Source organism: Polypterus senegalus, chromosome 8, assembly GCF_016835505.1.
Source record: "Polypterus senegalus isolate Bchr_013 chromosome 8, ASM1683550v1, whole genome shotgun sequence".
Taxonomy (NCBI): domain Eukaryota; kingdom Metazoa; phylum Chordata; class Cladistia; order Polypteriformes; family Polypteridae; genus Polypterus; species Polypterus senegalus.
In genome coordinates this window covers 143524260-143545416 of record NC_053161.1, presented here as the reverse complement: position 1 = coordinate 143545416, position 21157 = coordinate 143524260, and the positions used below count along the sequence as shown (strand labels likewise).

Below are 21157 nucleotides of genomic sequence, written 5' to 3'. Positions count from 1 at the left end.
ACCGATTGAGTAACAGCTATACTCAGCTGTGTTTGGCTGCAAAAGGTTCCATGAATATGTATACGGCGCCCTGTGGAGGGCTGGCGCCCTGCCTTGCACCCTGTGTTTGCTGGGATTGGCTCCAACAGACCCCCATGATCCTGTAGTTAGGATAGAGCGGTTTGGATAATGAATGGATGGATGGATGTATACAGCCACAGTATAGTAGTCAAATCAGACCATAAGCCTTTGGAATTCATATTCCACAAACACTTGTCAGTTGCACCACCAAGACGGCAGAGAATGATATTGCATCTTCAGAGATATGATATTACCATAGTCCACAAACCTGAAAAGGAAATCCCTGTTGCAGAAACTCCATCGTGGATGCCCATTCCTAGCAAGTGACAATTCAATGACTGAAGACATGGATGCACAAATCCATAGCATAATTTACAATATCCCTGTAAATGACCAGAAACTTATAGAGATCAGGGAAACAACAGAACAAGATCCTCACCTAAATGTACTGGTCAGAACAATCCAAGAAGGTTGACCAGAGTTTAGGAAAAAGTGCCCAATAGTAATTTCAGAATATTGGAATTATAGAGATGAAATAACCCAGGAAGATGGTATATTGTTAAAGGGAGAGAAAATAATTGTTCCCCAGGCTCTACGAAAGGAGATGCTTCAGAAAACACACATAGGCCATATGGGAAAAGAAAAATACAAACATAGAGCAATATACTTTTCTGGCCCAGCATGAGTCAGCAAATAGAGACCGTGGTTAACAAATGCAGTATATGCCAAGAACACAGAAGTCAAAATGCCAAGGAGTCCATGATCTCTTGGCCAGTGCCAGAGAAACCTTGGCAGACAGTTGCCACCAACTTGTTTGCATGTGTAGATCATTACATCAGGTTCTTAGAGTTAGAGAAACTTAAAAATGCTTCCTCAACAGCAGCCATCCACAAACTTAAAGCAATGTTCGCAAGGCATGGCATTGCAGAGATTGTCATAAGTGATAATGGGCCTTGCTACAGTTCAAAAGAATTTGAGCATTTTTCTAATGCTTGGGGTTTCAATCACATAACTACAAGCCCACATTATCCCCTGAGCAATGAATTGGCTAAAAGGTCAGTCAAAATTTCCAAAAGTCTCATGACTAAAGCACAACTGGAACAACAAGATCCACATTTAAGTTTGCTTAAGTATAGGAAACCCCCAGTTGACAACTTTAAATTAAGGGCTTAGCTGTTGATGAGCCATAGGCTGTGATCCATCTTTCCTAGTACAGCCAGTCAGCTACAACCACAGGTACTAAAGCCAAACCTGGTACAGGCTTGGAGAAAAGAATGTCAGGGGCATCAGAAAGAACATTTGGAAAGAAGTACCAGACCTTTGCATTCCTTGTCTAGTAGCTCTGCAGTAGAGTACCAGCAAGGTGATGGCCTTTGGAAACCTGACACTATTCTTATGTCAGCAAGCACTGACAGATCTTATTACATCTGTAGCCCAGAAGGTCATACCTACAAAAGTAATTGGCGTCATCTCTTGCATACAAAAGAAAACCCTGTTCCGGATGATATGCAAACAGAGCCGTGCACAACTAAGATAAAAGAAGACCAGTCATTTTCAGCCTCTTTGGAAGCTGCACAATAAACACAGGTGACCCACAAGATTGCATCACCACCAGGTCAGGTTGAGTCATTCGACCAAGGAAAATCTTTGATCTGTGATTCTGAAGAGTGTCAAAAGTGAATGTTGTTAAGTCATATTAATGTTCTGTTATCTGTTAATATCTATTTAAAGCATTATGTAAAGCAAGTATGCAATGACAAGAAATGTCACAGTGTTAAATTTCTTCTTCTTTAGATGCCCATTTATTATATAAAATACTGCATAGTAGTGAAACAGGACAAACTTTAAAAATCAATAAACAGATATCACTAGTTAAGCGGAGGCAAGGTGTGCTCCAAAACGTGAACAGAGGTAGACAGACTCAAAACGAGGCTTGCGCGTGAGGGAGGGGTGAGCCAAGCGGGGTTTCACGCTTCCCTCTCCCCTTGTCCCGCAGCCTCTGTCTCGGATTAGCATGAAAATATCGGCCCTGCAAGCGAACTATGATACTTAACATTATGAGAGAAGTCAGAAAATCAACCGGAACGCTCAAGCAAATTATAGAAAAAAAGCTCTAACTAAATCCATTAAGTAGTTCTCTCATACACTAGCTAAGTGGAGGCAAGGTATACTTCAAGGTGCATGAGTAAAAGAGGGTCCCGCCTGGCTACCCACTCCTGACGTCATGCTTACTCCTCCCCTCGGCCTACAGCCTCTGTCAAGAATTAGCACAAATAAATCAGTCCTGGAAGCTAACTATGATACTTAGTGTGATGACAGAAGTCACAAAATCAGCTATAATGCTCAAGCCAATTATAGAAAAAAATCCAATCTAAATCCGTTAAGTAGTTCTCTCGTGAAAATTGGAAAGAAATACAGACAGACAGACGTTGGATTTAATATATATAGAGATACTAATTATATAGAAAGCCTACTGTAAGGATCATTGGTATTATATATTGATACCTATATTATTATCATCAGTTATTTGATGTAGCATATTAAAAACATTCCAGTTGCGTATTTTATGAAATTGCCATGCAGCTGGCTATAATGTGTTATTGGTAATAGTAAAAGTCAATCTTGTGGAAAAGGGAAGATGTAATGTTTACAATGCTTGATGCCATGAAATTTTTAAATAATTCAGAAGTTCATATATACATATGCTGGGAAATAAAAAAATATATGTAAGAGTTATCTAAATGTCCTCTTTACCATTAAACATACAAATAAATATCCAATAAGGAAACACGACACCAAGGACAAGCCCAGAATCAGAAATCCTAAATCTTCAGCACCAAAAAGTTATAATGCGAGAGATAAACAGTGAAAGCCAAATCCTTGATAACATTTAAGAAGTACCTGGATGAGATATTGAGATGGCTTAGCTATTAGATAAACAAACAAGCTTGATGGACTGAATGGTCTCCTCTCATTTGTCAAATTTCATATGTTATATCTTCTTGTGAAAATTGTTTCTTTTAAAATAGTGGATATTTATTACAAAGAAAAAATGAATATTTCAAAAATTAAAAAGTGCAAAAATGACTATAAATAGAGACCAGAACACACAAAGTCAGTATGAATATTAATAATGAAAAGTCCACAAAGACAAAACCAAAGTAAAGAATCATAAACCAGGAAATCCACAAAAGTGGTTATGAAAAACAGTTTTACTACAATACTTAATGCCCATCTGGAGAGCTTGACCCTCTTTGTCTAGGATATACAGGCAGAGGGTTGTCCTCCAAAGCTGATTCGTCACTGAGGGCCTTCCTTTGGAACTCCATATAAAGATGACAGGGCAAATAACTAAATGCATTAATACATACATAATAGAGAGCAAATGCACCAATAATATTCAAAACACGGAGAAAAATCATGATTAATGTAATAATATATAAAATAATATTTAAGAAAAATAGAATTAATAAATCAAGTAGAAAACTACTTATGCCATGGATAAATGTCTGCCTAGACCATAACAATTTCTGTTCAAGTTTTATCCTTTTGAGACAAGCATGCATCAGTGACGAGGCATGAAATGGCTAATTAGTGTTTATGCCCTTACAGGTAACCACAGTAATCTGAAATAAAAAATTAAAAAAGGAGATCAACATCAGGAAAACATTCATTTTTACTCACCAATGAGCTAAATTTTTAAAAATTCCCCAAGAAATCGTACATTTGCTCCAACTTCTAGGAAAATAAATAGGCAGTATAATGTTTTTGTTTCAAAGGAACACAGAGGGCTGGTGCAGAAAGAACAAGTATGTACAGTATGTAGAAAAAAGTTTTATAAATTGTTTTCTGGCCTGGGACTGACAAGCCAACACCTGGGCAAGTGGTAGTTAGCAGCATATGGAGACAAATATATAACCATTGGGAAAGAAATTTCAGCAGTTTTCTTTACTGGATAAATGGCTGACCTTTGAAACAAAGACATCTTAGTTACTGAGTCAAAAAGTTGTGCATGCTTTGAGTAGGCTTTGCAGCGGCCATTTTGTCATTCAGTGAAGACAATGGGGAAATTTAGAAAAGCATGGACCACAGTCTTTTAACGGGGAAAACAGTAAACTTTAAAAGTAACAGTAAGTAGACAAATTACTTCATGCATCCTCTACAAATTTGCTTTATTGTCAGTCCCAAGGACAATCAATGGGGGCAAAGGTTAGCATTTTCAAGCTACTGGAATTGTTCAACACATTGTTAATGCACCCTTCATTACCGTCATTGCGCGTACCATTGAAGGGGAGAGACTTTTCAAACATTTATACTAGAAAAATAATATGATAAATGTGCTCCTTCTTGCCTTTCTGTGCAACTCAGAAGTCCATATGACATGTGATATACTTATATACACAGCTACACATAATGTTATGCAGTGGGTATACCTTTAACTTTTTTTTTTTGCAGACCAGAACCCTTTAGTCATGAAGATGAGCACCTCAGAATTGTACTGGTTGGGAAAACTGGAGTTGGAAAAAGTGCTGTTGGAAACACCATAATAAGGGATAAGGAGTTGTGGCAGTAGGGGGCGCTAGTGCTCCCTTGAACCCTCAGGTACCACGCAAGACACTGGATAAAAGTCCCAGACTCTTTATTTTTCTGTTCCTCAGTGCACCAAGCACCTTCCACACTACTCATAAATTATCAACACTATAATACTCTTAATCAATCCTCCAACTCCCAGACACTTAACCACCCTTCCTCCCAGCTCAGCTCAGCGTCTGGACTGGCCCGTAGTCCTTTTATAGCCCCTGACCCGGAGGTGTTCCTGCCCAATCAGTCCATAGTTCCTTATTCCTTCCGGGTCAGGGTAATCAGTCCTTTTCTTCAACCCGAGAGCACGTCGTTCCTTCCCGTCACGTGACCGTGACGTACTCCCAGGTCATAAGGCACAAAAGAGCCCACAAGCCCCCTACAGCGACTCCTGGTGGCCCCCAAGGTATCCAGCAGGGCTGTGTAAAAACACTACAAAGTCCATGAGGCCCTGCTGGACCTCGGGGCACGATCCTGCTGTCGGGAGAGCTCCTCATGGCGGCCTGGGGGTGAGGACCGGAACCAGAAGCCGGCAATCCTCCACAATTCCCCCCCCTTAGCGACGACTTCTGGGGCAGCGCGTCCAGCCCCGCGAGGGATGTCCTCCACTAGGAGGACGCGTCAGCCGGACCTTGGCTGCGTTGTCCTTGTTCTCTAGCGAACCTTGGGGGAACGACGTACCTTCTGTCCCCCCGGGGACAATGGCGCCACTCGTGGCCCGGCCGACGGCAGTTGTAACACCGGCGCTGTCCTCCTGGTTGTTTCCCTCTGCGAGACCAGAAACACCTTGGGAATTCTGTCAGTGTCACCTCCGCCCCTTTCTCTGCCAAGGGGGATATTACAGCCGCTTGGCTGCCTTCAGCCCTTCTTTCTGCTATGTCGGGAGACCCACGTTTTCTTTTGGGGATTTCCCGCTTTCTATGGAAAGAAGAGAGCCTCTTTGCTGTTTGCATACCCGTTACCCTCCGTTTACCAGGAGCCGGCGTCATTAGCATCGCCTCGCTCCGATGAACAGCACTATTCAGCTGCACCGGCACGATCGGCGCTTCCCCCGGGCCTCCTGTCACCGGCGTTGCCCCGTACGTAAGACCGGTCGGGACCTGGAGAGTTGTACAGCCCCGGAAAGCCACGTCCACACGCATGCCCTGGGCTGTTTGCTCCGTTCCCCAACCATTCGGTCATTGTGCCACAATCCTCCTGTCGGGCACACGGTGCTTTGACACCCGCTACTTATTATTTGCAGTGCCAGTTCGCACTGTGTCCCTTTATGCTCTACGACACGGGTCAGACTCACCTGCACTCCCGCATCGATCACTTCAGGAGCTTCTCGGCCCAGCCGCTGCACGAAGTCCTTCAGACCCTTCAACGGGGCTGCGGCCGTCGCTCCCAATTCCTCCACACGTTCCTTCAGCTGTTGTAAGTCCTGTAAGAAACGGTGTAGGGGCTCGAGGTATTTCTCGAGACCCTGCCAATCCACACAGTTAGTTATTATTATGGCCAGTGGTAGTTGCGCTTCCGCCTTTCTCTTACCCTCCGGCCGGGAACCAATGAGCACGTCCTTCCTTGGCACGTGCTCAGCTGGGTCGCACAAAGGCTCTTGGGTCTTGTAGTCCTTCCAAGACCGGTTGGCCACTGTCGGCCGACTGCCTCCCTCCCCTCCTACTGCGATGGAGGGCCGTCTAGTCATCTCCCGCTCCTCGAGGGCTTTCTTATTCCTCGGCGCTGTTTTGCTCACCTTCTTCTCCCCTTCCAGGAGGCTCGGGTCCGTCGGGGAATGTACAACCTCATCTACAGACTCCATGTGACCTTCTCCGTCCCGGCATCCACCACGCGCGATCACGCGGCTGTTGTCCTCGAATGGAGTCGTCGCTGGCCAACACCCAGCCCGATTTGCCTTCTGGGAATCGCGGCCATCTTGCTTTCTGGTAGTGGGCTTCTGCAAAATATGAGACAAAACTGCCCGATACTTCGGGCGTTTTCTCAGGACCTACCTCCAGACTTGGTAGCGGTGTTCCCCGTCTACTTGGGGAGTCCGGCGCGCTCGATGGCTGACCGCGCTCCTGCTTTTGGGCTACTCGAGCTCGTTCAGCCTTTATCAGTGACTGGTCCTCCTCGCTCCCAGTAAGGTAAGCCCAGGTCATTTCGGCCTCGGTCATATTCTGTACCCCGCTGGTACTGATCTTCTTTTTCCTGGTCTTCTTCCCCATCACGGTCCGAAGTAGCAGAAGGCTCACCGACGCAGCGCTCTTCATAGGGGTGGGTGGTTGCACCTCCGTGCGTTGACGTGCGACCTCCTCAGGGTTATCTGCCCACACAATATTTATTTTTAATGCAGGTCCCCTGCTAACAGACGGCCAGAGTATCCTGCCGACTATGCCAGTGTGGCAGTAGGGGGTGCTAGTGCTCCCTTGAACCCTCAGGTACCATGCAAGACACTGGATAAAAGTCCCAGACTCTTTATTTTTCTGTTCCTCAGTGCACCAAGCACCTTCCACACTACTCATATATTATCAACACTATAATACTCTTAATCAATCCTCCAACTCCCAGACACTTAACCACCCTTCCTCCCAGCTCAGCTCAGCGTCTGGACTGGCCTGTAGTCCTTTTATAGCCCCTGACCCGGAGGTGTTCCTGCACAATCAGTCCACAGTTCCTTATTCCTTCCGGGTCAGGGTAATCAGTCCTTTTCTTCAACCCGGGAGCACGTCGTTCCTTCCCGTCACGTGACTCTGACGTACTCCCGGGTCATAAGGCACAAAAGAGCCCACAAGCCCCCTACAGCGACTCCTGGTGGCCCCCAAGGTATCCAGCAGGGCTGTGTATAAACACTACAAAGTCCATGAGGCCCTGCTGGACCTCGGGGCACGATCCTGCTGTCGGGAGAGCTCCTCCTGGCGGCCTGGAGGTGAGGACCAGAACCAGAAGCCGGCAATCCTCCACAGAGTTTAAATCAAAAGGCTCTAGTAAATCTGTAACATCTAAGTATTCAAAGAAAAAAACTAATGTTGATGGCACCAACGTTGCTGTAATTGACACCCCAGGGTTGTTTGACACAGAGCTTCATGACTCAGTAAAACAAGAAATTGTAAAATGTGTTCAGCAGTCTTCTCCAGGACCTCATGCATTTTTGATGGTGATTCAGGCTAGAAGATTCACTGAAGAAGAAAACAACACTGTGCTGTTCACCAATGTGGAAAATCTAGAAGAGGACATCAAAGAGTTTGTTAAGTCATCAGAAAAAGGCCTCAGGGACTTGATTGAAAAATGTGGTCACAGATATCATGCCATCAACAATAAAGCCATTAATAGCCATGAGCAGGTCAAAAAAGTCTTGATGAAAATAAAGGAAATGGTGAAAAAGAACAATGGTACCTATTATACTCATAATTTGTACCAAGAAGCAGAGAGGCTTATCAAGCAGAAAGAGATGGAGATAAAGAGAGAAGCTGAAGAGCAAAATAAGAAGGAAGAAGAAGCACTCAAGAAAAGGGAGCAAAAATTACAACAATTTGAGCAGACAATGAAGGAGAAGGAAGAGGAACTAAATAAAGAGATTAATAAAATCAAAGATAAAAATCAAAAAGAACTTAAAAGAATACAAAATGAGAACAGAAATTAGATGAAAGAACAACTTGAGAATGAGAAGAGAGTGCTGAAAGAAAAGATGGCCAAAATAGAAAAAGTAGCTCAAGAAACAATTAGTAATTCAAGAATCAAGGCAGAAAATTGGAATTTCTTTGAAATACTGTGGACATTTCTTGAACTTTATTTTCAGAAATTCATGGTTAAAAGAAGAGTGGTGGAAAAGTTTACTTAAGTTTAGTTTACTGTGATTTCCTAAAAACTAGTCAAGTGAGTTTGCAAAGCATTCTGATTCCTCTCATACAGTAATCACTGTCAAAATTGTTTTTTTAATTCTTAATTTTAGCAGGAGTCTATCACATATTTGGAAAGATGTTTATAAAATTATGCCATATCTTGTAAAAGTTAATTTCTGCTGATACTCTATAAACATTCTTTAATTCAAGTATACAAATATGCACAGCAGAAAGAAACATGCTTTCCAGTTTATTGTATAAGAATGCATATCATAAATGTAATTGTTTGCTACTGTAGAATAAAAAAATATAAATATACAATTGTTTTGATTGTGCATTCAGTTTGAAAACTTAAGAACACACAAGACAGTGTTGTGTTCCCTGATATAGCTGCTTTCTTTTTATTTGTATGTTTTTAATACTTATTTTATTGTAGCATTATTATAATTTAGTCAGTTAATCATTCATGTATATGAAAACAGTGATGTCAATGTCTACATGATCTTTGATAAAATTAAAGTTGGCATTTTCCTTATAATGTGTGAACATAACTTTGAAATTCTTATTTGCATTTAGTTCACAAGTTAATCAAAAGTATAGAAAAACAAGGCAGTAAACAGCAAATAACTGACGGCATTTATCACTCCATGGGGAAAAAGATCCTTTATGAAAAGCTTGTGTCTGATATAACTCAATCTTATATTACTGCTTAGGCTTTATTTTGAAACAAGAAATAAACTAACCAGGAAAAGGAGGAAGCAAAAGGAGCAGGTAATTTTTTTTGTCATAGGACAGGCTGAGGCTTGGACACCAGATAGATAGATAGATAGATAGATAGATAGATAGATAGATAGATAGATAGATAGATAGATAGATAGATAGATAGATAGATAGATAGATACTTAATTAATCCCAAGGAGAAAAATGGTAAACAAATGTTTAAGTTAAAGTAAATGTTTCAAAAGGACTTGTCACTAATTTTTCACTATACTGTATCACTAAAGTTTGAAGTTTGATTTGAAAGTAATTGAATGCCTAGACACATGCTATTGGGTGCCACCATCTTTCATATGTGTAATGCAACGACACATCATTTCACCAATTTTACTCTAATTTTTTTTACTGCTAAGTGGATATGCTATAACATATGTGCCAGAACTTTACATTTTGGTTTTGAGGTCCCCCATGACATTTTGAGCAGCAGTTTACAAGTGCTACACTGTATTCTTTAAAAAGGTATGCAGCCAAATTGCATGTCACTTGATCTTTGTGTTATATGACCAGCAAAGAGAAAAGCAGCTAACTATCTCACATGTTCACAAAGCAAGATTTCAATCTAAATGATAAAATGAAACATAATGAGAAGGGTGCATTCAAATATTTAAAAAATGTACTAAATTGATTTTAAATGTGTCAAAACAAAGATGACACTAATAACATTGTCTTTTGGCCTTGTGTAGAGAATGTACCAAGCCACCAGTGTAAACACACAAACAAATACAATCCAGTGGTGTGGCTACCTGAACTGCAGCAACAAGTAATTGGTGGCAAACACAGCCTTGTGCCTCATTCGACAGGAACAGCAGAACAAAGAAATGATGCCTCAAACAGCTGGAGAATGATATCACATGCCAAAAAACAAACTCTGCTTCAACATGGGACAATTGCTACTAAGAAGATTATTCTAATATTTTTCTCTGTTATTGGCACAATAATAATGATAATAATATTCTATCCATCTTCCTAACCTGCTTTTCCTGGACACAGTTGCAGAGCAGCTAGTGTCTATGCCAGTAAGTATTGGGTGCAAGAAAAGAACCACACCCAGTCAGGGCATCAGTCCATGGCAGGGAGAACACACACACTAAGACCACTTTGGCAGCCCTAATTCTTTATTATATTGTATAAATACACATCTGTCTGTTGTTATAAGCAATGGCAGAACATAACTTTTGCAGAAAGAAAATTGCAGAAGCCAAGGTAAGATAATAAGATGAATATAGCTTGGCGCTGGGAGCTTTTGGGTTGTCATACACCCATCCTGGAGGATGTGAGCAGACAAGCACGTAGGAAATGTATTCTTAACTCTGTGAATCTGTGATAAAATAATTATTTTGAGTTTCCTTTCATTATCACAAGGATGGCTCATAAATGAAAAAGGGATGTTTTCTTGAATCAAAACTTGTGCTGCTTCAGTCATTTTTAAGATTTCTGTATTCATCAGAATGTGGTTTGGTGTTGTGCTGCTGAAAAATGCAGGAACATTCCTTGAAAAAATGGTGCCCGGGTGGCAGCATATGTTTCACCAAAATTTGTACATATCCTTCTGCATTAATGGTACCCTCACCAATGTGCAAGTTTCCCATGCCATGGGAACTGACACACCTCCATACTTTGACAGTTGCTGGCTTTTGGACCTAACACTGATAGCAGCTTGGATGATCCTTATCCTCTTTGGCCAGGGAAACACAATGGTTTTTTTTTTTACCAAAAAATATTTGAACTGTTGACTCATTAGATCACAAAACACTACACCTAGATAGTATTGAAGTATGGCTTCTGCTTTGCATAGTAAAGCCTTAACTTGCGTATATGGATGCAGTGATGAATGATGTTGACTGACAAGTGTAACCCATGGTAACTATTTAAATAAAAAGTGAAAGAGACAGGGATGTCTTTAGGAAATAGTACTTTCTTAGTTTTATTAGTGTTCGCATTGCAATAAAATATGGGTAGAATAAATTGGAGTGGAAGCAGAGGGGCATGGCTGAAGATGCTGAAAGAAATTGGAAGGAGACAAAAACACTAGCAGATATTTTCTAGGGATTAGCAGTAATGGGGATTAGAAGTATTGCTGGAGAGCATAGCGAGCAGCCTTTATTATATCTTGTTTTTCTAGTGAAGATACTTATTTTTCTGTATGTTATGTAAGCAAATAGACATTGTTAAATGAATTTGTCACACCACCCACAAGAGCCTTCTCAGGCCTGCAACAGTAGGACATAAACTGTTTCAATTATAAAGTGCAATAATTGTTAAAAAAATTTCAAAAGGACCACTGATATTTCTGTATTATTGTGTCATATTAAGGTTTAAGAATGTTTTCTTTTTGTTGTCTAGTAAAGTTCTGTAAATAGTTTTAAATTGCATTCTGTTTGATAACTTTCTTTGCATTTTATTGAATGTTTAATTTTTTTCCTTCGGACTCTGGAATTAGCTACTAGTACAACAACCAAATTTCAGATATATTATTAATATTTTAAGGTGACTCAGGAAGGACCTTTCAAAGAAATCATTGAAGGGGTGTTATAGCGATAACTGACACTCCCTCACAATGCAGGTAATGATCCTCATTTGGGAATTCATGAGCAACTGCTTATTCGACACAAAGTCAAACCAGCACCCAAGGATTCTCCGAAGAGACACAGTACTGAAGGAGTCCAGTCTTCCTCTCAGGTCACTGGATAGCATCCATGTCTCGCAACCATATAGTAAAACAGGAGGCACCAGGACTTTAAAGACTTGGACCTTCATCCTTTTGCAAAGATATTGGGAGTGCCACACACCCCTTTCCAGCAACCTTATGACCCCCATACTCTCAGTCTTTCTACTGACTTCATAGGAAGAGTCACCAGAGACATGAATGTCATTGCCGAGGTAAGTAAACCACTCGATGAATTGACGCTCTCTGCACAGAAAGAAACACTGCTATTGGCTGTGCCCAAAAGGTTGTTAAAGGCCTTTATCTTGGTTTCTATACAGGATATTTGCAATCCCAGACAATCAAACTCCTTGCTCGGTCTCTCTAGTGCCCTGATCAGAGCCTACATGGACTCCATGAAGATCACAGCATTGTTGGCAAAGTCAAGATCAGTGAATTTTTCTTCACCAACAGAAAAAGCTGCTGAACCCCACAACCCTGCCCAACACCCAGTCCATGCAAGCATTGAGCAGAGTAGGAGCAAGAACACACGCCTGATGAACCACAGAATGTCTCATATTCACGTTGGCGCTCATAAGAAGTCTCAGTGCCAGGATGCAGTCGATTATAGACTTCTTATACACTGGGTGGCTCAGCATCAAGAACTATGGACCCAGAGATGTCCAACATCCTAGTTGGAGGATCAGCTTTAAACAGCTGCTCAAAGTAGCCAGCCCAGTGGGTCACAATTGCAGAATCATCAGTAAGGTCCGTTCTATCACCCGCTCTGACTGCAATTCTCCAAGGAACAGATTTCAATGTACATAATGCTCCAATTCCTCTGTAAGCAGGATGTGGGTCGCTAGACCACAGATGGTGTGTCACTTGCTCACAGATTCCTCTAACAAACGCCTCCTTATCTGTCCTCGGAGCCATCACAGCCATCCTTCTCAGTTCCCCATACAGACCTGAGTTGCCATCAAGCTATGCACTGTGACTCCTTTCAATGATATCCAGGGTGCCCTGTGAGACAAAACCCCTCCTTCTGGAAACACTGGTAACACAACCACCATCAACCTTCAGAGTCTTGTCATCATTCCCACATTAGGATCAGCAGTCACACCCAAACTGCATACAAACTCATTAGCGACAGCCTGATCTTGGAGACTGGCCAGGTCCGCATCATCCTTTTAATAGGTGGTAGCCTACTGGACCTAAGGTGGATCTTCAGAGTAGAAACAACAAGTCTGTGGTTAGAATTCACAAACTGGGCACTTCTGTAGATCCTGCAGTTTTGTAAAAGCCTATAGTCTGTGCCAACAAGGATGTGATCAATGTATTTCACTGCACGACCAGTATTAGAGTGCCAAGTCCAACGATGCGACTCAGAGCGCTGGAACCAGGATCCAGCAATCCGCAGCCCCAGACCATCTGCAAAGTCAAGGAACATAGAGCCACTATAACGATGGTCGGCAGACCCATGGGGACAGTCACAATAGTCATAGCCAGCTCTGTCAGTACCAGTGGTCGCACTGAAATCACCCATGACCAGGGGAGTGACACCTGTCAACTACTGAGTGAAGTTGCAAATAAAATGTCTGTCTCACCGAATCACTCATTGCGGTCAGAGCATACACTGAGAAAACAGACAAGGCACCTAGATAGTGCCTTAATCTGAGTCTCATAATACGCTTGTTGAAAGGAGTAACATCGGACACAATTGGAAGGAACCGATCCACCACAGCAACGGCTATTCCCTGAATATGACAGCCATCAGAGCAACCAGACCACTTAAAGGTGTACTCACTTACAGAGATCTGGCCAGTCCCAGGTCTGTGCACCTCAGAGAGTGCCGCCACTGAAATGCGGAGTTTACAAGATTCCTCTGACAGCAAAGGAAGATGATCATCATGCTGGAGAGACAAGAGGCCTACCTGGTGGGCTGCCTCAAAATGGGACCTGAGTGCTACTGTGCAGCATGTGATGCCTCAGCACCACACCAGTTCCAATCCCTAACAGGTCTGAAGCCATTGGCTCTCTGACGGTTTTGACTCTTCTGGGTATGAGGCTCCCAAGGGCTTTCCCCCATCCTCTTCATAATGTGAGCAGCCTTCCTAAGGGCAGCTGCAGTAGAGCTATTCTAACGGAGAGCTGAAAGGAGTCCTGTCTGATGTTTTGGAGCTGCATGAAGTTATTACAGTGGCTGAAGTGCAAATCCTGCCACCAACTCCCAAGTTTTCCCTACAAGTTGGAGGACCATTTTTGCAGGGCAGATGTAGTTTAACATCATACTCAGGACAGAAGGCGACTGGGCACATATCCTGGGCTTATTACTGACAGGAGAATTCCAAGAGGTGTATTATGACCTTGACAGGAGGGCCATGGAAGATTGTAAAATCCACAAAAATTAAATACTCATGCATTACAGCCTTGGAAGATCCTTTAGTGGTGATCTGACCCCAAATGGCTAATTCGATCTTAAATAATGGGGAAAACGTTGTGGAGCAAATTGATAAGATAATCTCCAATTACTGTGTTGGCCAAAATAGCTACAAAAAAATCAGAAGAAAATCTAAGTTCCTCATTTGAGAAAATCAGAATCTGGACGATAAGAATTTGAGACAGAAGCCTGAAGAAAGGAACATTAACCATTTCTTCTCGGCTGTTCTATGTGTAATGAATTGGAGCACACTGTTTCAAAGTATCCTAACCTGGACAAGCCTATAGATTGTGGATGGGCACAAGAGGGAAGGTACTCTTAAACTGCCCAGAGCCAATCTTCTATCACTACTTTATGCAGGTGTAGTAAGAATTAATCAGAGGGTACTGGCTCCAGGCGTAACATTTCCATTGTAACATCTCTCCTCTAGTAACTGGTGTGGATCCTAGGGATCACTGTTGCCCTTAAACCCAACAGACAGACACACAGAACACTTGGTAAAAGCTCCAAAAATTTTCTTGTTTTCCTTCTTGTACAGTGCCCTCCAAGCATGACAGCCACAATAAACAGGCAAATAATCCAACACCAACACAAATCTTCTCTCTGTTTTTCTCCTCCGCACCTCCCAGCAAGCTTTGCTCACCTCCACCCAACTCTGGCTCTCTTGCTGGGTTCACAGCAGTCCTTTACATAGTCCTCGACCCGGAAGTGCTTCTGCTCTTCCATCCACGTGACCTGCTAGCACTTCTGGGTCAGATAGAGTTTTTAATCAGCCCGGAAGTACTTCAGGGTTTCTGTCTTCGTGACTTGCTAGTACTCCAAGTCCCAGGATGCCCTGTGGGAGTCCAGGGCACTGCTACGCTCCAGGGGAGCTGCCATCTAGTGTCTTTGGGGAGGCAGTGTCCAAAGGTAGCTACCTTCCCCCATCCTTTCATTCTCGGGGTGTCCCGTCTGGGCTGACCTGCCGGCCGTCTCTTATATTGGGCAAGGCTCAATACCTGACCACTTTAGATATGACCTGTTATACTAAGTTTGTTATAATATCAAGAATTGTGTCACTGTATCTGTTTTAGATCTTTTTATATGTATTTTTCATTCTTTTTCAGTGTAACATGCCATAAAGAGCTGAGCCAGATTTAGCATAGAGTGTCAGCATTCAGAATTGCTGGGCCAAGCAAAGTATAAAGACAGACAGGGACAGCTGGAAGGCTGTTTTGTAAACCCTAAAAAGGACTAAGTGTTATTTGAACTGACTGATGTTCAGCATGAAATTGTCTGCCTTGTTTGGAAATATAATGGGTGGTTGGTCGTGTAGAAGACAATATAAAAGAAGCTGGAGCTTTGCCAACTTTGAGAAACTGTGTGGGTGAAAGGAATTGGCCCAAAATCCACCTCCGTTGTGACAAAAAAGAGCAGTTTCTACACGATCGAGTCCTCAAAGAAATCCTCAGTGAAATGAAACTGGCCTGTTTCTCCTGTCTGTACAGCAACATGAGTCGCATTAAACAAGCTAAGTATATTCTGTCTTTTCTGTGACTTTGTCGCCGCCTATCGCTGAAAAGAGGGATATCGCCGTTATTATTTATAATTATTTAAATATAGGTTTATTAAAACGCAGCAATATAAAAGAACATATTTCCAAGGAGCTAACACTCCCATCGGAAACATGACCAAAGGGTATTGGTAAATTACCTTAAACAATTAACAAATTCTGCACCTTTAGTAGACATTTGCAGCACAGGGCACCAGTTACAGTCTCACAATGCCTGTACTGATACCTACCTGGATGACATGAACATCTGTTCTGGTACCTGGAGAGTGCACATGCAGCATGTGTTGGCTGAATTGCACACCCTTTTTAATGCAGGTTTGAAAATTAAGCCAAAAAATATTTCTTCAGGTGGGAAGTCATATGGTCAAGTAACAATGTTATAAAGTTGCTGTTGGCTCCAATTACAAACCAAGAGGCAGATACAAGCATTTGGATGGAGTTCAATAAAATAAAATCTAAACATTATCGTTATCTATAGAGGAGCATGAAATCATTACATTTTTCTGATAGGTGTTGACTCAAACATTACCAAATATTTAACTGCCTTTTACTATTACTTTTTTCATCATTCTTTCATTTATTCATTTATTGTAAAATCTGTTTAATCCCATTCAGGGCTGGGGAACCAAATTCTGTCTGGTAGCACTGAGTACAAAGCAGGAAATGACCCTGAACTTGGTGCCAGTTCATCACAGCACCACAATTCAATACAAATTATTTATTTTTCTTGAAAAATGTGGGACCCAGAATGATGATATGATTTCTAGTGATTAATACTCAATAGACAAGTTTTTTTTAATTGTAAATTCCCCTGGCTTACAGATAACTTTATATTATTCCTGGTTAATGTCAAATGAGATGTCAATGTACTGATATTTTCACTTCTATTTTTATACAGAATTCTATAAATACCATGAGAAATGTTCTTTCATGGTTTTCATTCTATCTTTTAGTCTCTCTCACATATCTTATGCTCCATACATACACAGGCACATTTACATGATTTCCTGACGCCCGTTTTCAAGAAGCCTACACAACTTTTAACGTTTAACATTTAAACAGTTTACAAACCAACTGTTATTATTAACCTTAAACAACACAAAACACTTTTAGTTTTTTTCTGTTTAACTTTTTGTCTTTCTTGAATCAGTCACAAGTTTAGGCTTTCTGCTGGTTTACTTATCCTCCCATGCCTCATGGCTGTTGGTACTTTAGAGGTCTGGTTAGACAATGTCTATTCCTACTGCTATAGTCTTACACTTGCCGAGCCAGCTAGAGTTGTGTTGGGTTCCTCTGCAACTTCTTGCAAATAATGATGATTTCTCCCATTGTTCTCCCCCATGCGATGAGCACACCACATATAAACATGGAGTAATGTTATCTCACACCACAGATGGCTTGTCTTTCCACTGTTTCTCCCCATCCTATTTTAAAAATACAAGAACATGTGGAAGCAGCTAAAGTACATCCTCCACTGAATTTTGTGTGTTATAGTAGAATTTCTGCTGGCATTTTATGGCTGCATCATGCTTTTTAAAACTAGAATCCCTGAAGCCTAAAAAAACTCATAATCCCAGGCCACCTTAAATTCCTTCGCATCTCTCCTCATCAGTGTCTTTTGTTTTGCAAATGTGTTGATCAGCACAAGCAGCAAGCAGCCTGCTATCCCAGCCCCCACCAAAGCAGCTGAAACTCTCCCAGCTGAAGTCTGTTTATCTGGGTGTGAGGTGCTTGGAGTTGTATAGGGTAAATAATATATTGTTATTTGGAACACATGCATTTCATGTGTGTTCTGTGTCTACAACGATCTGGGTAAATGTAGGATGACTGGAAATGCGAGGCAAGAAATGTTGAACACATACCTAAAACAGAAACTTTTTCTATGTTATAGTAATAACTAGCAAAATACCCGCGCTTCAGCGGAGAAGTAGTGTGTTAAAGAAGTTATGAAAAAGAAAAGGAAACATTTTAAAAATAACGTTACATGATTGTCAATGTAATTGTTTTGTGACTGTTATGAGTGTTGCTGTCATCAAGGATTTGATTATCATTATTTCTTTAAATCAGGTTCGTATTTGGAGGATGTGTTGCGTTCAAGTTATATTCCGTGTTTCTCAACTGTTGTAAAGATAACAGGTTTCATTCATTGAAGTGTTCACTACCCAAATCGGTACTCGTGAATCTAAGATGTTTAACAGGCATTCCCGGTATTAAGTTGTGGATTTGCCTGCGAATGTTTAGCGGCAGCGTGTCTATGAACTTAATTTAAACTTAAGCTTTACACCTTGCTTTCCTATTGATATGTCTACAAAGGCTTGTTCAGATTCAGAGGGTTGTTCCTTTCTTACTGCATCAATTAAAAGCTCGTCTTCCTCTTTATCTGAGACATCACACACTGCATGCACAGGTTTATCTTTCCCAGTCCTGCAAATTTTAGCAAAGTGGTTCAATTTACCACATTTTTACACTGTCTTCCTTTAGCTGGACATTGACTTTTTCCACCGTGTGCTTTGTTTTGGCAGTACCTGCACTTATGAATATGCTTGTATGCGTCACTCGCTTCATATTCTTTTGCTGCCTTATCAATTGTGTAATACGTTTTTTGTTCAGCGCTCTTTGGAGGTCTTGCTTTTTGTTTGCGTACTGCATTCACAGTCAGTTCACGTGAGCTGCTCGGAGTACATGCATCGAAGGTTCTCAGCTGTGGTTGTGCTATCTCGTGCAATCTTGCAATGTCCACGGCTTTATTTAATGTTAGCTCAGACCCGGCATTTAAAAGTTTCTCTCACATTTTTGCTGAGTTTGTGCCAAACACTACTCTATCCCTGACCATCTCATCTTCGTTTGCATAAGCACAGTCCTTCACCAGCAATTTTAACCCCGTTACAAAGTGATCAAAAGTCTCGTTTATACCCTGCGTTCTCTCATTAAACTTGCATCTCGCAAATATCGTATACGTGTTAGGCATGACAAATGCCAGCGGCAGCGTGTCTATGAACTTAATTTAAACTTAAGCTTTACACATTGCTTTCCTATTCGTTTGCATAAGCACAGTCCTTCAACAGCAATTATTTAATGTTAGCTCAGACCAGGCACTTAAAAGTTTCTCTCGCACTTTTGCTGAGTATGTGCCAAACACTACTCTATCCCTGACCATCTCATCTTCGTTTGCATAAGCACAGTCCTTCACCAGCAATTTTAACTCCATTACAAAGTGATCAAAAGTCTTCTTTATACCCTGCATCCTCTCAGTAAACTTGTATCTCGCGAATATTGTATTCGTCTTAGGCATGACAAACGCCAGCAGCAGCGTGTCTATGAACTTAATTTAAACTTAAGCTTTACACATTGATTTCCTATTCGTTTGCATAAGCACATTCCTTCACCAGCAATTTTAACTCCTTTACAGCAATTTTAACTCTGTTACAAAGTGATCAAAACTCTCATTTATACCCTGCGTCTTCTCATTAAACTTGTATCTTGCGAATATCGTATTCGTCGTAGGCATGACAAACGCCAGCAGCAGCGTGTTTATGAACTTAAGCTTAAGGTTTACACCATGCTTTGTTTCTGCAGTAGCTGCACTTATGAATATGCTTGTATGCGTCACTCGCTTCACATTCTTTTGCTACCTTCTCAATTGTGTAATGCCGACGGACGGCCTTATATGGGCAGGCACTCAATTACGTGGGAGGCGTGACAATGAGGGACGTAACTCCGCCTCACACGGCGACCGAGCTGCAGGCTATAGCCGTATATATGTACGCAAGTAGGTTCCAGTTATGACCATTACGCGTAGAATTTCAAAATGAAACCTGTCTAACTTTTGTAAGTAAGATGTAAGGAATGAGCCTGCCAAATTTCAGCCTTCTACCTACACAGTAAGTTGGAGAATTAGTGATGAGTCAGTCAGTCAGTCAGTCAGTGAGTGAGGGCTTTGCCTTTTATTAGTATAGATGACGTGAAGTGTATAATGTGTGAAGACTTTAGTCCCAATATCAAATAAACGTGTGCTTTTATTCAAGAATAAAACCAGAAAGTAAGAAAAAAAAAATTTGATTTACACGTTGCTGTCAATGAGCTAAAAACCCAAGCTCAAATTTCAATCGACAGGGAGTTGATATGTATTCTTGAATGGTGTAGAGGTAAGAACTGCTGCAGTGTAACCCGAAGGTTCCGGGTTTGAGGCTGGGCACTCTGTGTTTTGAGTACTGAGCTGCTATAATTATTACTATATTATAATAAAAACATAAATTTGATTTGAGTCTGTAGCACCCCATGAAAATTTTGGCTACTTGTAAAAGTTAGAGCTTGTTTTTTTATTCAGTTTTATTCTCTCAGTGACATTTACCTGGTACAATGAACTTGCCTCTCTCTCTCGATGGCGTTTATTACCATTCTTTTTACAAGAGCGACGATGACCACAGCTGGTGATGTGATTGATACCTGCTCAGAACCATTTGTTGTACTGGCAATCAAAGATACGATGTCCCGTTTCCACTATCAGACTACCATGTGGCATTTGAACTTTGAAAACAAAGACAGCAGTGCAGAACATGTGAAAAACGACAGATTTGCTGCAAACTTGGAGATCTGGCAACGTTTTGTTGAGAACTGTGTTTTGACCATGGGCAAAGGTGTGTTCATAAAGCTTATAGAGCCGTTTCTGGACAAAGGCAGAACCGTAACAACAGACAGCTTCTTCACAGCGATTTCACTGGCTAATAGACTGCTGCACCGCAAAGCAACTCTGCTTGGCACCATAAGTAAAATGGGACTTCCACCTGCAGCTAAAGTCACTTCAGTACACGAGCAATTCGCCATTTAGATCTGGCAGTGCCATGCTGACGTTGTACGTGCCCAAAAAGAAGAAGCCTTTTTATTTCAGTCTGTAACAGCTGGTGTAAAGTTTTGCTACCTGTAAAAGATATCACTGAAGGGATAGAAGCAGACACACAAACGCTGGTGAATCATGGCTGCTTGGTATCGTGTTGTCAATTGAATTTTGTATTATTCAGTTTATTCTTGAATAAAAGCACACTTGTTTTGTTATACCTTTGTGAATTGTTTATTTTATATTCCAGTAAACAGTGAATGAAATCAAATCTGTCTCTGCCTCTCTCGCACATGTACACACACATTCATACATGAAAACATCACTATTTGAAAACACTATGCAATTTGAACATGAGTTGTCATTTGAACATGTTTTTTTTTCCATCTTGCCTGTACTCTGCGTTACTGAAAATTCAGTACGGTCAGATCTCTGGTTAGTTTAAAGC

The 21157-nt window shown here is 41.4% G+C and overlaps 1 protein-coding gene across 1 annotated transcript; it reads left to right on the top strand.

Annotated features, from left to right (window-relative positions):
* The first annotated feature begins 741 nt into the window (after positions 1-741).
* Positions 742-8263, top strand: LOC120534600 (GTPase IMAP family member 7-like). Its single transcript, XM_039762189.1, has 4 exons — positions 742-1115; positions 4516-4620; positions 5059-5062; positions 7589-8263. Exons 1-4 carry the CDS (start codon positions 742-744, stop codon positions 8261-8263), a joined length of 1158 nt encoding a protein of 385 aa, XP_039618123.1.
* The last annotated feature ends 12894 nt before the right edge of the window (positions 8264-21157 follow it).